The sequence below is a fragment of the Vicugna pacos genome, chromosome 1 (assembly GCF_048564905.1).
Source record: "Vicugna pacos chromosome 1, VicPac4, whole genome shotgun sequence".
In the NCBI taxonomy this organism is placed as follows: domain Eukaryota; kingdom Metazoa; phylum Chordata; class Mammalia; order Artiodactyla; family Camelidae; genus Vicugna; species Vicugna pacos.
The window spans coordinates 113672764-113688607 of record NC_132987.1 but is presented as its reverse complement, the minus strand read 5'-3'; the positions used below and the strand labels follow the sequence as shown (position 1 = coordinate 113688607).

Genomic DNA, 15844 nt, shown 5'->3' with positions numbered 1-15844 from the left:
ACGCTCTATACTTAATCCATTCAATTTCCTGCTGAAGTAGAATTTCCTCCATTACTGTCAGCCCTTCCAATCAGCCTAGAGCAGCAGCCTCCTTAGTTTCTTCTGGAAACTTTCCACTTTGGAACCCCCAAAGAGTGGCCAGCAGTCACCAAGGAGGGTTCTCTCCTGCTGTGTGCTTAATGAAACTGGTAGACCGGCAGCTTCCTTCTGGTTGCCATGGAAATGAGCAGGGTCACTGGCCCTCTGAAAACAGAAAAGAACAGCAAGTGCAAGGGCAGGCATTCGGTCCTGCCTCGCAGATTAAACCAGCTGTCAAGGCAGAGTGAAGGATCAGCCAGAGGTCCGGGCAGCGGAGCAACCAGCCTCGCGTTGGAACTCCGAGATGTGAGTAATTTCTCTGTTCTTTTTGGAAAAGCATGTCTAGCTTGACGGACGGTTTTTAATAGCTTCAGAATTTCTGCTGCATGGCAGGAAAAGTTCTGTGACAGTTTGAAGAGCCACCAAGTTGGAGTCACCTTCTTGTAGTGTTTGCATTTCCTGAACATAAAGCACACTTATAAGTGAGTCATTTTCACCACTAAACACTCCTTAAACTTCCAGGCATGTGAATTGCTCTTTACTGAGATTCTGCCTTTAAAAGGAAATGTTTTCAGTACATTAAGCAAAGAATGAAACGGTCTTCTCATTAGTCCCTAAATAGATAAACTCATTTAGGTTAATATTACGTAACAGATATCTCTGTGGAATCTGGTTTTCTTGTTTCCATGTTGAAAATTTGGCTTTATTTTCCTGTCAGTCTTTAATGCTCAGTAACAAATGAAGGCGGTATCTCTTTTCCTCATCATGATCACAAACAAAACTAGGAATTCTCAAAACATCAGCTTTTATTGTTCCTTTGCTCTGCTTTTATCTAGTGGTATTGAATTTACTGCTTATTTTCACACAATGCATTAGAAAACATAAGAAGACAAGAAACCAAGCTCAGATGAGCATTAACATTTGGATTGGTTAGTTAACTTAAAACAAAAATTGATCCTTGTATTCAAAAGTGAAACAAACATGATAAATATTGTAGTAAAAGGGAAGATGCTGGGGACGTTTTTGTCAAAACCAGTAATCTTTACACGGTCCTGCATATTTTCACTTTTTAATAAGTATGTTTTGGGGCAGGTTTTTTTGTTTGTTTGTTTTTAGCAATAAGTGTATTGGCGTGCACTGAGAAAAGAAAGTGTTTCGAAAGAATTGTGCACAGTATTTATAAAAACCTGTCCTTAAAAACTACCCCAAAATATCAGACCTCATTTGCTTGAAATTTTTTTAATGAAAAGAACTATCTTTAGGATATTTTTAGACCAAATAATGCAATGTAGTGCAATATTTAAAAAAATTTTTTTGAAAGATAAAAAGATTTCTCATTACTTTTTTTTTTAAAACAAAATTGGGCATTTCGTGAAAATAACGGTTTCAGTAAAGTGTCTATGGAAATGAGTATTTTTCAACAGCTGACTTGGATCTCCCAATTTTCTTTTTCCCATCAACATTTTTATTGCTCAAACGTACTATACAACCCACTTTTAAAATTCAGATTCTGACGGATCATGTCTCCATGTGAGTGGAGAGAAGAGACAAATCACACAGTGTATAATCTAGGGGCCAGATGTGCCAAGCTGGGGTTGGAGCACCACTGATTGCTGCTCATTAGCTGAGTGTATAGCAAGCCATCCACGGGAAAGGCTTGAGGAGGGTGCAACCATTGGTTAATTAACTCTTATAAGGACCTGTGTTGAGCAGAAAGGAGCAGTAGCTACATATTTTAGTTGAGACTTCCCCTTTGGCTCGCTCTCTGTCTTTGTCCCACATTCCACGACTGTTAACAGAAGCAGCATTCAACCAGTGTTGCCCTTATTTTAAAATCTACATGTTTCTTAAAAAAGAAAGTGTTATAATGTCTGTGCATAACAGAATTTACTTCATTCCTTTTGCATCTTTTGTATCCTATTCATCTAGCATGAGGTTTCTATACACACTTTAGCTTAAAGACCGCAGAGTCTAGCAATAAATAGGATATGAGGCATGGAATGTGATTTGAGTAGGAACACGACCCTGGGGTGGGAAATAACACTGTAATTTCTACCACGACTCCCTCAAGTAGATTTGGCTATCTGGCTTCAGGTCTTAGTTGCTTCCTTCTGGCTCTGTGACTTTGACCAATCTATTTAACCTCTCTGTGTCTCCATTTTCTGATATGAAAATAGAGCAATAATATCTACCTTTACGATTACTGCAAGAGTTAAGTGGCATAAAACATGTAAAGCGCTTCAAGCAGTACCCAGCATGAAAGAAGCACTTATTAAATGTTATTACTAATCATTAAAAAACACATATAATTCCTAATTTCAGTCATTTTTCAACCCACATTTCTTATTTGGAAGTCCACTCCCTCTCATCAATTTTCTATGGCTAGCTAGGTTAGCCTTGGGAACTCAGGGCTGAGGGGCAGTAAATGTTGGTGCAGTAAGATGCTGTTACAATAGCATCCTTACCTAGTAGTCTAAACTCTCTTGAGAATCAAGAGCTGTGTATCTGACAAGTTAAGTTGGAGGGGTCTGTTAGCTATTTAGGTACAGTTAGCAAGTAAGATGCTAGATATATGAGCATGAAGCTCAGGGCAGGGTTCGGGACCTGGTTAGTCATCAGCATACAGATAATATTTAAATCCATGAGTTGGCATGGAGTCACCAAGGGAGTGGATGCACATAGAGAAGAGAGCCAGGCACTGATCCAGGGGCGTGCAACAACCCCAGGGAAGAGGAGATTCCAGCCAACTACTGGGAAGGAGTGGCCATTGAGGTAGCAAGGAAAAGAGGAGGATGTGGTGTCCTGGAAGAACAGCAAGTCCTTGCTCAGGAAGGAGGGAGTAGGCAACCACGTCAAATGCTGGTGAGAAGTCAAGCAGAATGAGACGAGGAAATTAACCATAGGATTTTGCACCCTGGGAGATGAGAGTCATTGGGAACCTGGTGACAAGCACCCCAATAGAGTGACCAGAAGAACAGCCTGAGTAGAGTGGCTTAAAATCTAACACCAGCAGGCACTGGGCTCTCTGTATGATTATGGATTTGCTTGCAAAATGCTGTTTTTAAATTTCTTTCATGGTTGACTGATGTGGACCAATAAGAAAAACAGGATTGAGGCAGGCAAGAACTATCATCCATGCACCTAGTTTACTAAAGATTCATGAAAGATCTGAAGACAGTTTAAGAGATGAGGGTGGTTCCTCAGCAGATGAGAAACAGAAAACAGTCCTAGACACAGAGGGCAACATAAGCAGCACGAGGGAGGCCACACACAAAAGGAGACAATACACACACACACCCCCATCAGGACTTGTTCTCCCAATATCCCCTGACGCCTCTCCTTTCTAGTTTTGATCCATTTCCCATAAAAGGATCACTGCTCATTTGCGTCTCTGAAATGCCTGGTCCCCAAGGTTATTAAGGAAGCTGGGATCTTCTCTGTGGCCAGGAGTTCTAAAAAATTCATTTGGAGCCATGCCTAGTCACCACTTCATGGATATTCAGTGTAGCCCAAATTGTGATGCCCAGATTATGCACTGGAGCTCTGCTCTTGTCACCAAAATTACCATCAATGAGTCATCAATGAGATCAGGAGACATTCTTTTCAAATAAAAGTCTTATTTTAGAATAGCTTTAGACATACAGAAAAATTGTGAACATAGCACAGAGAGTTCCCTCCATCCAGCCTCCCCGGTTATTAACATCTTACGTAACTATGGTAATACGTTCATCACCATTAATGAACTAATACTGATACATTATTATTATTAACTAATGTCCATAGTTTATTCCAATTTTTTAGATTTTTACTTAGTGTCCTTTTTCTGTTCCAGGATCCCACATTACCTTTAGTTGTCATTCCCAGGAGGCATTTAAAAACCCTTAAACATCTTCCAAGGAAGCAGCAAGGTTTAAACTGTCTTTGGTTCCAATATTTATAACTAAAACCACTAAAGGAAAATTTAATTCTTACTTTTCTAAAATCTAATAGTTGAATACAGATGAAAGGAAAAAGCTTAAGGCTTACATCTTAAGGAAATAGTTTAAAGTATTTATGGAGTTATAATAATGTACAACTGTAAGTGGAAGGTCTGAATCCCTTTTTATTGTTCTGGAAGCAGGTAATTAAAATATTAAATGTCTGCCAGCATTTTTTTTGTTTCTCATCTCCTAGCAAAGGGATTACTCTGACTTATTTTCCTTGGCAACCTCACACTCATATAATACAGGCCCAGTAATTTGAGCAAAGCTCTCCCTGAGTTAGTTTTATAAGACTGGATGCTTAAATGTTAGACTGTGGGGAAGTTTGCAGCAGGGGTTATTATAATCCCTCAGCCGAGAGTAATTGGGGTGATGGCTTCTGATGCTCACAAATGTCTGTGAGATCAATATATGCTGACTCTGCTCATGATTTCCTTCAGCTTGGGAAGCTGTCTGCAGTGAGGCAGAAGATCAGTGACCTGGGGCCCTGACCTGGGGTCCTGACGTGCGGCTCATGGTCCCCATCCTGAGTGTGTTTTCCCTGTGTCTCCAGCAGATCCACAGAAAAGTCCCAAGACACCTGCAAACTTAGACAATGCTCATTGGTGAAGTCATAAGAGGTCGGGGATGTCTCACGGGACTTCTGTGGGACTTTTGCCAGACGTCATTCAGTGACCTTTAAGGAGGCTCACAGGCAAAGCATAGGACACTGAGCTCAAGTGGCCCACCCCCTTATTCATACCCACAATCTGACTCTGCTTCCTCTAGGCTAGGCCATACGCTGAAATTCTTGCTAAAGAAGATGAATTTTGCTAGTTGACTTGATAATACGATACTCTCCACAATTCTAGGAGGTAAAAGGTAAGAGGGGAAGTATAGGATCAATAACATACATCTCCGACTTAGCTAATGCAGGGATTCACTCGGATTAGAGAAGTATGGAGTGCCTCTGTGTGTCAGGCCCTGGGCTGAGGGCTGGCGAAACCACGGTCAACAGGAAGACCAGGGCTTTGTGATCAGAAACCTGGCTGACACAGCACAGCAAAGGCATTGGGTCCAGCATCCAATAAGCAAATTAGTGGGCGAAATCTGCATTCAGTTAAGTTGAATGATTTCAAAACATAAAATGTCTGCTTTTCAGTTAATTATCTTAGTCTAGAAGATTTGAGGATTTCAGTTCATTTCTACTGTGAAATACATTTAATCTGAAAGCAGCAATCCAACGGGTACTTGAAGAGATCCTGGCTTCAACAACCAGTAAGAACAAATAAGGTTAAATCAATACTAATTGCTTGTATTTGGCTGGTTCATGCTCCCACCTACCTGCCTCCTTCCCACCACCATGTCTACACAATGGAGTCTCCTCTAATCATTTTGTGGGGTCCCCAGGAGTTCACAAATGATCCTTCATGTGCCTCTGCCCCTAGTCACCACTGGAGATTGATTGTCTTGTGCCACTGCCGTGGGGCTCCCTGTTGATTGGCTGCCTGGAGAGCAGTATCCAGAGGCATCCCAGTCTGGCCTCCAGGAGGGGCCAAGTGCTGCCTGCCCTTCATCCCTCACTGTGCCAGAGCTGGGCTGCCCTCAGTGCAGAAGTGGGGAGAATGCCTCTGTCCCCTGCTTGTGTCACACTTTGTCACATGGGCAGAAACCACTTGTGCTCCACATCTCAGAGTTCTTGAGAGCTGTCCAGGCAGCCTCTGCCTACAACTCCACTGGACTCAGCCCAAGGCATTAACTAGTCTGGGCTGAGAAGAGACAAGTGCCTTCCCATCCCTCCACTCTTCCTGCCCCAGACCCTCACACATCATCTTGACTCTTCCTTCTTTTTTCTTCAACAATTCCGCATGCAAATAACCACCTGGATCCAGTCATCACCTGAACTCACGAGTCATGTCTGGATGCACCTGTTTATGCTGGGCCGGATCCAATACAGGGTGACTACTTTATGACAGCCTCGAGCTTGGTACTACAGGAGAACTGAAAGGAACTGAGGACATGGTTACCCTAAGAGCTTATGATCCAGTCTAGCGAGCGTAAAAGGACATATGAAACAACTAATAAATTCTGCAGGGCTGTGAATAAAGAGGGGCTAGTGTGTTTGGTCCAAAAGCAGTTTGATGTGTTTGGTTGCATTTCCTCATAACTTCTTATTCATTTCCTATCACTACTGTAACAAATTCACACAAACTGAGTGGCTTAAAACAACACAAATTTATTCTCTTACATTTCTGGAGGTCAGCAGTCCAAAGTCAGTCTGACTGGGTTCAATTCAAGGTGTTGGCAGGGTTCATCCTGGAGACTCCAGGGGAGAATCCATTCCTTGCCTCTTCCAGCCTCTAGAGGCTCCCAGCATTCCTTGGCTTGTGGCCATGTCACTCCAATCTCTGCTTCTGTTGTCACTTTGCCTTTTTCTTCTCTGTCTCCTTCTGAATCCCTTTTAGCAGGGTCTTTGTGATTACATTGGGCCCGTCCAGATAATCTGGGATAATCTCCCCATCTCAAGATCTTTAATTTAATCACATCTGCAAAATCCCTCCCGCTTTGTAACATTCACACGTTTTAGGGATTAGGGTGTGGACATCTCTAGGGGCCATTATGCAGCCCGCTGCCATATCCAGCAGACACAGCAGGAGACCAGAAGGAAAGTGTTTTGATCATATCCCATACTCCTGCTGTCTCTGTAAACGTTTTACGTACATTCAGATTGGCAGAAATGGGAACTGGACAATTCTTTGCATCTACCAGACTTGCTTACTAACAGTTTCAAGGCTTCCCATTTCCCCAGAGTTTACAGGAGGACATTTGTAAATTGGATTTGTTTGTTTAAGGAAAAATGACACAAGAGGCCTTTTTTGTTTTATGCTGAGCCTGTTCTCCATTCAAATTTTCAATGCAAGTGGTGCATTAAATGAACTGTTATTTTAGATTTTTGGTGGGGGGTGGCTGGCTTTTGGGGTGCTCTGATCTCATGCTAATATGTTCCTGTCATCACTGTGGTTCTGACATTACAAAATATCATAGTTTATGAACAGGACTGTAGTACTCTGTGTATTATAGTTACTTATAAGTAATAGTATAATACTTACGATTAGCACTGATAGACTGTATACACTACCACATGCATTTGCTTTAATCGTATTCTAACCCTGTGTGGTAGGTATTATCATCTCCACACCATATTGAGAAAAATGACTCAGAAAGGCTCTCTGGCCCCAAGATGCCCAGTGAGTTGAACACGAACAATCACAAAAATACTTTACATTGTGTCTCCTGAAGGCCCAAATTGCATGCTTGACGCTAATTTTGACGCTAAATTCCAACTTACGGAGACATGAACTTTTACTTCCTCTTTTTCTAGATAAGGAAATAAATCAGGTGATAGCAGTTTAGGTCCTGCTGCATAAATCAAACAAGAAGCCGATCACATCAGAATCACAGTGAACCCGGCTTCCTGCCTCTCACAATGAACTGTGTAAACCTTGATGAAAGGGTAGTGATCTTTGTCAACAGAGACTGTAAAGGCGGTGACTTCAGAATCAGACACTTGTTAGGGCATGTGAAAATCCAGTGGCTAGTCCCGGGGTCGGGAAGGGTGCTATCGTGGAATGCGAGGAAGCAAGCAAAGACAACACTTACCCCAGTAAGAAAACACTGGGGAGAAACTCAAGTTAACTTAACTTTCAACATTATAAGCTTTGATATATTAAACAACAAGAATATCACTCCTCTTTTAAATATCATGTTACGTAATGTTTCTCTCTAACCTACCTCCTGCAGTGAACTTGTGGAACAGAGCCAAGGAAAAGAAAAGTGCTAAAAATCCTGTTTTCAAAAATCCTTCTCAACCGTGAGCATCTTATGCACATAATACAGAGTAGCCAACATTTCCTCCTTGGCCTACGTGGGAAGGGTGATTGCCTAGCCATGAAAGTGGAAACTGGACCTGAGAACCCTGACTGCTCAATTCTAGGTCCTAAAGAGGCGTCTTGGCCCCACACTTGCCCTGTACTTCTATTTAACCCTTGCTATCCCTCTAACAAGGGGCAAGGTAGGGATAAGGCTTAAAGTGCAAATACCCTTGGGTGAGAATGTGTTTACTTAAATCTGTATTAAGGTTTAACAGCGGTATCAGACCCCTACTAGAGAGTGAGTTTTTAGCCCCGGGCATCTGGAAAGAGTAGGGAGGGGATGGCCAAGGGGACAGCAGGGCAGGAGCCTTGACCTCATTCTACCTCCTCAATCCTACTCTCTTGGTCCTCTCTGTCCTTCAAGGATTCCAGATATTGAAACAGATTTATCTGGAGAGCCTGAAGTTAGAAGGAGCCAGCAGATGGAGAGCGATACACCTTCAAAGAAAATGCCAAAGAAAAGTATTTTCTTACTCAGAACTCATTGTCCTCTTTTCTGTACGCCTCTCATTCCATCTCTACCTGGCATCTAAGTGAACTTCTTAAGCACAGATGCAGACAGGTCTCCCTGCTTACAAACCTTCAGCACTGCTTTTTTGCCTCTTGCAGGGGCTTTTCAAGGGGGTGTGTTCATCCAAGGGAGTCCACAAGCCATGCCAGTGGGGTAGGACTGAAAAGACTCAAACTTTCATTTTTATTTTTTGTCTCAAATATTTAAGATTCTACTCTTTGTGTATTGTTTACAATGTAGAGAAGTATGGCATTTCGTATAACTTTAAAAATAAAAAATTACATCTATTGGAGTGGGTTTTTATCGATGGGGTGAAGATCAGGAGTTTGTAGACAAAACCCCTTAGCGTGGCCGGCACAGTCCCCCATCTACCCAGCCCTGCCTCTGCTCCCAGCCTCAGGGCCCCCGAGACACAACACATCAAGTAATCTAGTCTGAGATTTTGCCCAAGTGACTCCTCTGTCGACAGCATCTCAGCTTTCCTCACCCCAACCCCTCTCTGCTCAGCCCAAACAGCATCCTCTTTGGGAGTCTTTCCTATTACTTTGTGTCTAACACTCGATCTGTGTCTTTAATAAGCACTCAGCACTCACATCGCGTTATAATCAGTTGCCCAGCTGTTTGTGCCCAGAGTACACACGGAAGTTCTTTGGGCGACACATTAGATCCCTGGGGTGAGCGAGGCCATCAGTGTTAGCAAGCAGGGGGCACCCTCTGGATAAAATACACTCCAAACGTGCGGGGACACGTCTCACTTTGTGGGATGCACCCACGATTCCAAATTGTCTTTTTTCAGGAATTCCTCTTGTTTTAACTGCCTCCGAATCTTTGAGGATTTTTGCAGGGACACACTTTTGGGATTGCATTTGTGAGACACTCCCTTGCCGAGCTCCCCCAGTCTTGGCTTCAAAGTGGGTTTCTTGGGATGCCAGACACCGACTTTCCTCTGCCTTTCCTCCCCAGGCAGCAGCTCAGAATTACACTGCAGACCGTCTGCTTCTTGCTGGAGCATTTCATCAGTTTCGGGTCCTCTTATTTCTCTAATTTCTTCAATTGAGTCTTTTCCTTTATTGACTTTCCACTTAAAAAAAAATCCTTTCTAATTTCAAATTAAACTTACTTCTGAATTAAAATTCGAAATCACTCTTGATTTTTAATTGTTGTAAGGATTTGGAGAGTGGCCCTCTATTTTCCCACAATCATATTTCTTGTCTTTTGTGTTAAGACTATAGAGTTGAAAACATCATTATTCATGATATTTCAAAACTGTTTTGGGCAAATGGTCCAAACGCTATCCTCCCACTGACACAATATCTCCTTACCAGTAATATCTTCTTATAAACAGAACTAGTTTAGTTTGAAACATTCCTTTTGGAGCCAAGTATAAACATTATCTAAATTTTGAGTGTAATCCTAGATTGAGAAGGAATCTGTGTGGAATTTGTTTTGAAGTCACTGATGTCTGTATCTGCTCAATTCAGGAATCTTCACTTTCGTGCTAGTATTACTTGCTATCAAAATTTCTCCAACTGCAATATAAAAATTATATTTGAACTGAGTCTGAATAGGAGCTCTGGTTTCTAAACAAGCTCAGTGACTTAGTGGTCAAAGATTTAATGATCATACCTGGCTTTCAGCATCTTGCCTGAAAAGTTTAGGTGGACTGACAACCCCTGAGCTTTGGTCACGGTTGCAGAAAGTCATTCATTGTATCTCACAACCTTATTATGTCAGGCACATCTAGTGCCCACCGGTACCCATGTTCTCCTCTCCTCTCCTGGCACAGTTGCTGGACTTTATTTCCAAGCTGCCTGTAATGAGGTGGTGCCACTTGGCTGAGTTCTGGCCCATGAAATGCATGTAGAAAATACTGTGGAGGACCTGAGGGCCTTAGAAGTTGGTATTAAAAAAAAATAATAAAGCTTGAATCCCTGAATGATTGTGTGGAGCAGAGCATACCCTCCCCCACCCACCAACGGCATCACACCGTGATGTAAGGGAGGAATTAACCTTGGCCGTTCTTTCATGGCACATTTATTCATTTGTGGGCAGATTCCAGCACGGCATAAGTAGAGTAGGAACAAAGCCATCTCACTCCCCCTACCCCTCACTATGCCCCTGCCCCTGGGGATGTGAAGCATATTAGGAAACAGTAGGCAAATCTCAATGATGGAGCTCACAAAAAGCCGGGATGCTGAGAAAATGATGTGTCATTTTCCAATCAGAGGATTCCAGCCCGACAGGACCCCTGGATTCCCAACTTCCCACTGCCACCTCTGCCATCCCCATAGCCTGTCAATCTCTCAGTCCTACTTTTGGATATTTCAAATGCTGCTTACTCTATACTAATTACATCAATATTTTCCTTTTATTTTTCCCACTGAAGAAAATATTTCTCTAATCAGATATTAGTTCCTCTATGAACTTTGCCACTGCCAGGCAGTCCTAGGTGCAGACTTAACATCTCATGCAAGTTGTGATTATAATTATTATCACATTACACTGTGATTATTGGTTCCAATGTCTCTTTGACTGGGGTATAACTCCTCGATGGAGCTCTGATTGGCTTTATTTTCTCTGTTTCTAGCACAGAGTCTAGCACAAAGCAAGCGCTCAACAAATGTTTATTGGATGAATGAAAAAGGCACAGTTTACCAAATGTCAGGGTACCAAGACTCTGTTAACTGCTTGTTACAGAAATCCCAATTCAGATTGGCTTAAGTAGGAAAAAAAAAAAACTTGGCTCATATACTTTAAAAAATCAAGGAAGATTGTCAGGTATGGCTTGATCTGGGTGCTCAAAAAAAAAAAGAGTGTTAGGAGTATCTCTCCATTTCTTGTCTTTGTTTTCCTCTGTACTGGCTTCATTCTCAGATAAGCTCATACAAGGCAGTCACCAATAGATTCATATTTCCCTTCTACAAGCTGAGAAACCCCCAGAGAAAAAAGTCTCTTTCCGAGTAGTGCCCCCACTACCACAGGCAAGGGCAGATCAAGTGTCAGGGACAAGGTGAGGGATCTGCACCCGTTCTGCTTATGCTGTGCTGGAACGTGCCCACAAATGAATGGATACGTAGTGCAATGAGGGTGTTCACAATCCATGTTCAACAAACCTCAAGAAAGAAATCCAAGGTGAAACTGAAGGAAAAAATGTCCAACTAGCATCTCCATGGGAACCGCATAAACTGTTTACCAGGGATACTTGTCCCACCCTGTACCCCTTCATGAGGCTTCACACATCTGGCCTCCCTGTTCTGGCCTTCGAGCTCCCTGATGTCCAGAAGGCAGGGGTCCCTCTGAGGTCCAGCTGGCAGCTGGACATCTGGGAAGTTGCTCACAAATCCCTCTCATTCCAGGAAATCCAGCTGCACTCATTCCTGGAAATCCATGTCCTTTTTCCTTCTTACCCCTTTTCTTCTTCCATGCATGCCTCTGAACAGCATCAGCACCTAAAGAATGAGGGAGACACGTCTGTCACCAGGTTCCAGCTGATGTATAGATGCCTGTCCCTTCCTTTCCCTCTAAGGCTGGGATCAGAGCAGGCCAACGACAGTATTCCTAGTTCTGGGATGATGGGGTTACCAGGACAGGAAGTCCTAGAAACCTCCAATGGAATCTGGGACAGCTGATCATCTAAAATTATCTTGTAATTAATAAATTAAGCACTGTTCCTCACCAAGTTGGGTAGTCACCACCACATTCTAGCACAATGTCAAACAAGCCTCTCGTTCAGGGAGAACTCTGGCTCTACGTGTTTCTCAAAGCCCTTTTTTGTCACAAAAGGAGCCAATGAATAAATCCTTTAAGAGAACCCTGTGCCAACTTCAAAATAAACACAACACACTATAAAACACCTTATCTGGTCCCCTGAATGGACTTCACCTATCTCTCTGCTGTGATCCTGTATCTGGGTGTACTTTCAGGAGAGACTTTCTCAGTCCAGTTTTATTTGTCTTCCTCTTTGCATAAGAGTCCTTGGAGGGCAGGGTCCAGGCTTTGTTCATTTCTGTTTCTTCCACTTGGCCTTGGCATACAGCACATGCCAAGTGCTATCTGACTCCTGTCTTTGCCTCCCTCTCCCTCCCTACTGTTGCACCCCCTTGATCCTCACACGCAGGCCTGGCCTGCCTTGGACTCTGGAAGCAGAATCAAGTCCCTAGGAGCAGAAGCTCCTTAAGCTCATGGTCTTATTCTAGGCTATATCCCCAGGGCCAGCAAAGTGTCTGCCTCCCAGTAAACTCCCAATGAGCGTTTGTTGAATGAATGAACGAATGAATGACACTATGATTACCCTGAACCAATGTCTCACCTTCTGTTCAAGTTTACTTGGCAGAGCTGGGTTTTAATCTCCCTGTGCTCCAGCCATCAGCTGATGAACTCAGGCTTGCCTGCCTGTCTGCCTGACCCCAGCATTTTCAGCCCTGCTTGCCTTGGATTTCTTCTTTTTTTTTTAATATTTTATTTATTTATTTTGTTTGTTTTGAAGGGGGTAATTAGGTTTATTTATTTACTTATTTTAATGGAGGTACTGGGGATTGAACCCAGGACCTCGTGCATGCTGAGCACACACTCTACCACTGAGCTATACCTACCCCTCTGCCCGCCTTGGATTTCACGTCACCTTGCTTTGCCACCTTGTAGCCTCATCTTGCTCTCCAAGTGCTACAAGTCTGCCTAGCCCCTTTCCTGCTGTCACCGTCTTCTTTGGACACGTGTTTAATTCCTTGGACTGACCTTTCCACTTTCTATCAATCCCTCCCTACCACTCTTCCTGCCGGGGCCCCATCACTAGCTCTGGACTGTCCTAGTTGGACACCTCATTCCAAGTATCTTGTCTTGCCCACTACTAGACATATAGATGCACTGAACTGTATTGTTTGGTCTCTTCAGTCATCAGCTAACTCAGGGGAAATTCAATTATTTTTGCAAAGCTGAAATCTGGTGCCTTATTTCATAATATGTGCCTTATTCCAACACTCCATAAAAGAAGACTGCACATCTATTATATGCCAGGCATTGTAGGGCAATTTCCCCCTGAAATGGACATTGGTGTTGCTTTTTAAATCATACATGCATTCCTACCTTATTTAGATTATTTAACAGTGCTTATATATTGCTTACTACAGTATGTTCTTTGATTAAAACCAGTTCATAAAAGTTGTTCTGGGAAAGGAGTAGATAAATCAAAATCATTGTGACTAACTGGTGTGTGATTAGTCTTCTCACTGTCCAGTAACACAGTTAAAATCAACTCTAATACTGGTCTAGGAGACCAGGAAAAGTATGACTGGATTAATATGATTGAGGGGAGTATGTTTGTCTAGTTAGAAACTGAAGTTTACCATTAACTAAATGTTTCACTGGTATTCATGCTGAATTAACAGGTAGCACGTGGGTAACTGAATCCAACAAGGAACTGTTTGTCTGCTGAATTCCAGGAAGTCAGATATCAAGGAGGAGGAGGGAACGTGCATGTTTAGGGGGTAGACAGGTACTCAGCACTGGTAACGGGATGTTTGGAGGGAGGAGGTACACATTCAAATCACTCTGAATCCCTGCCCACAGACAGGATGCGGTAGGTCTCGTCTCTGGCATCTGCTCTTGCTTGCTTGTTGGTGTGTTAGCCTTCCTACCAGCAGACATCGCGGGGAGTCTCATAGCTCAGGTGAGCAGAGACCAGGGAGCAGGCTGCTGCCTCTCAGGAGACTCTGAGAAAAGAGCACTGCCTGCACTTGGGCTCCCAGCCTTGCCTGCCTTTGCTAGAACCGCAAGAGAGAAAAGCTTATGACGGGTTACTTGGGGGGCTCCCTTTCCACAAGCTGCACATTTCTAATGAGAGGCTGTGATAACAAAGCTGCATTTTTGCTTGCAGGAGAGTTCCAATGAACTGGCTCATGAAGGGGAAACACAAGCTCGCCGGCCCACACTGAGACAATAATGGCACTGCCTTCCGGGCGCAGCCTCCTTCTGATCGGGGCACTCGGCATCTTTGCACTCGAATGCTTCCCAAGAGCTCAGAGGAACAGCACACTAATTTTCACGAAGGAAAACACCATCCGGAACTGCAGCTGCTCTGCGGACATCCGGGACTGTGACTACAGTTTGGCCAACCTGATGTGCAGCTGTAAAACCGTGTTACCTTTTGCGGTTGAGCAAACTAGCTATGATGATCATCTGACCATCTGGTTCACAGACACAACTGCACTGGGCCTCCTGTTGAACTTCACGCAGGTCCGGGACCTGAAGCTTTCTCTGTGCAGTGCGACCACTCTCCCCACTGAGTACCTGGCCATTTGCGGTCTGAAGAGGCTTCGCATCAACACGGAGGCCAAGCGTCCCTCCCCAGAGCAGAGTTTACTCATCCACGATGGTGGGGAGAGTGAATCCAGGGAGAAGCCCATGTTGCCACATGAAGGCTGGCAAAACTGTATGTATATTTCCTTCTTAGATATGGCACTTTTCAACAGGGACTCATCCTTAAAATCATATAGTATTGAAAACTTTGCCAGCATGGCCAACAACTTCCCCTACTTTTCCTACTTTAAAACCTTCCCAATTCTAAGCAACAAAAGCTATATTGTCACATTCATTTACTAACATCGTAGCTGTGTCCGACCCCCGGGAACTCAGGCACACCATGGATCATTTCAATAAGGAATCTGTGAACAAGGTCATGGGTATTCCTCTGAGCAACTTCACTTCTCCCCCAGCCCCCATTCACACACAGCCCCCTCTGCCCCATCCATGCTCAACCATGGTTGCTGTTCTGAAAGACAAAATAAAAAGAACCAAAAAACCTACTTGATTCAGTCCGGAAACATGTCTCGAGGGCCAGCTAGAGGGTAGGCCCTTGCTGCTAGGGATGGGTAGAGAAATGTTAGATCAGAAATGGAGAGAGCAAAGCCCACCAGGGACTGCTTGGAGGTGCCCAGCATAGGGGATGACCCTCAAGAAAGTTATCTTCCTGTGAAACACTGCATCAGATTTTTTTTTTTTGCTCCATTTTGTCACATGGGCTGGAATTCCCCTAAGTAGAGAATGATTGATTTCAGAGGTTTTTAGGACTGTGAGCCCCACAAAATGATTAGGTTCTCTCAGACTGGTATTTTCCGATCATCTTGCTAAGAACATTCTCACTGAGCGAGGGAGTCTTGTGTGTGTTTGGTGGGGGTGGTTTGAAGCTTGGAGGAAGAACAGGCCTGGATAGGGCGGAGCTTAGGACCACATGAGGGCACTGGGGTCCTGAGGAGGGGGAAACAGAAATGAAAATTGAAAGCCACAAAACCCAATTGCATAGGGTGTTTTGCTTAAACCCAGAGGAAGTTTTCCTCTTGTGGTCCTCCTCTCAGTTTGCTTCTCTTTCC

General features: G+C 43.6%; 1 protein-coding gene and 1 long non-coding RNA gene across 2 annotated transcripts in view; one reads left to right on the top strand and one right to left on the bottom strand.

Moving 5' to 3' along the window:
- The first annotated feature begins 310 nt into the window (after positions 1–310).
- On the top strand, positions 311–15280 carry EPCIP (exosomal polycystin 1 interacting protein). The gene is made up of 2 exons (XM_006216021.4): positions 311–384; positions 14353–15280. The coding sequence occupies exon 2, from the start codon at positions 14418–14420 to the stop codon at positions 15075–15077; it is 660 nt and encodes a 219-aa protein (XP_006216083.1). The 5' UTR covers positions 311–384; positions 14353–14417; the 3' UTR covers positions 15078–15280.
- The window catches only part of LOC140698362 (uncharacterized), a 17027-nt gene continuing 12829 nt past the window's right edge, over positions 11647–15844 (bottom strand). Inside the window, exon 3 of the long non-coding RNA XR_012076112.1 lies at positions 11647–11929. This is a non-coding gene — a long non-coding RNA (uncharacterized lncRNA). The remainder of the gene's footprint in view (positions 11930–15844) is intronic.

What these genes read in the sequence shown, in the direction of transcription:
- EPCIP (XM_006216021.4), top strand. Translation starts at nt 14,418, where the DNA reads ATGGCACTGCCTTCCGGGCGCAGCCTCCTTCTGATCGGGGCACTCGGC.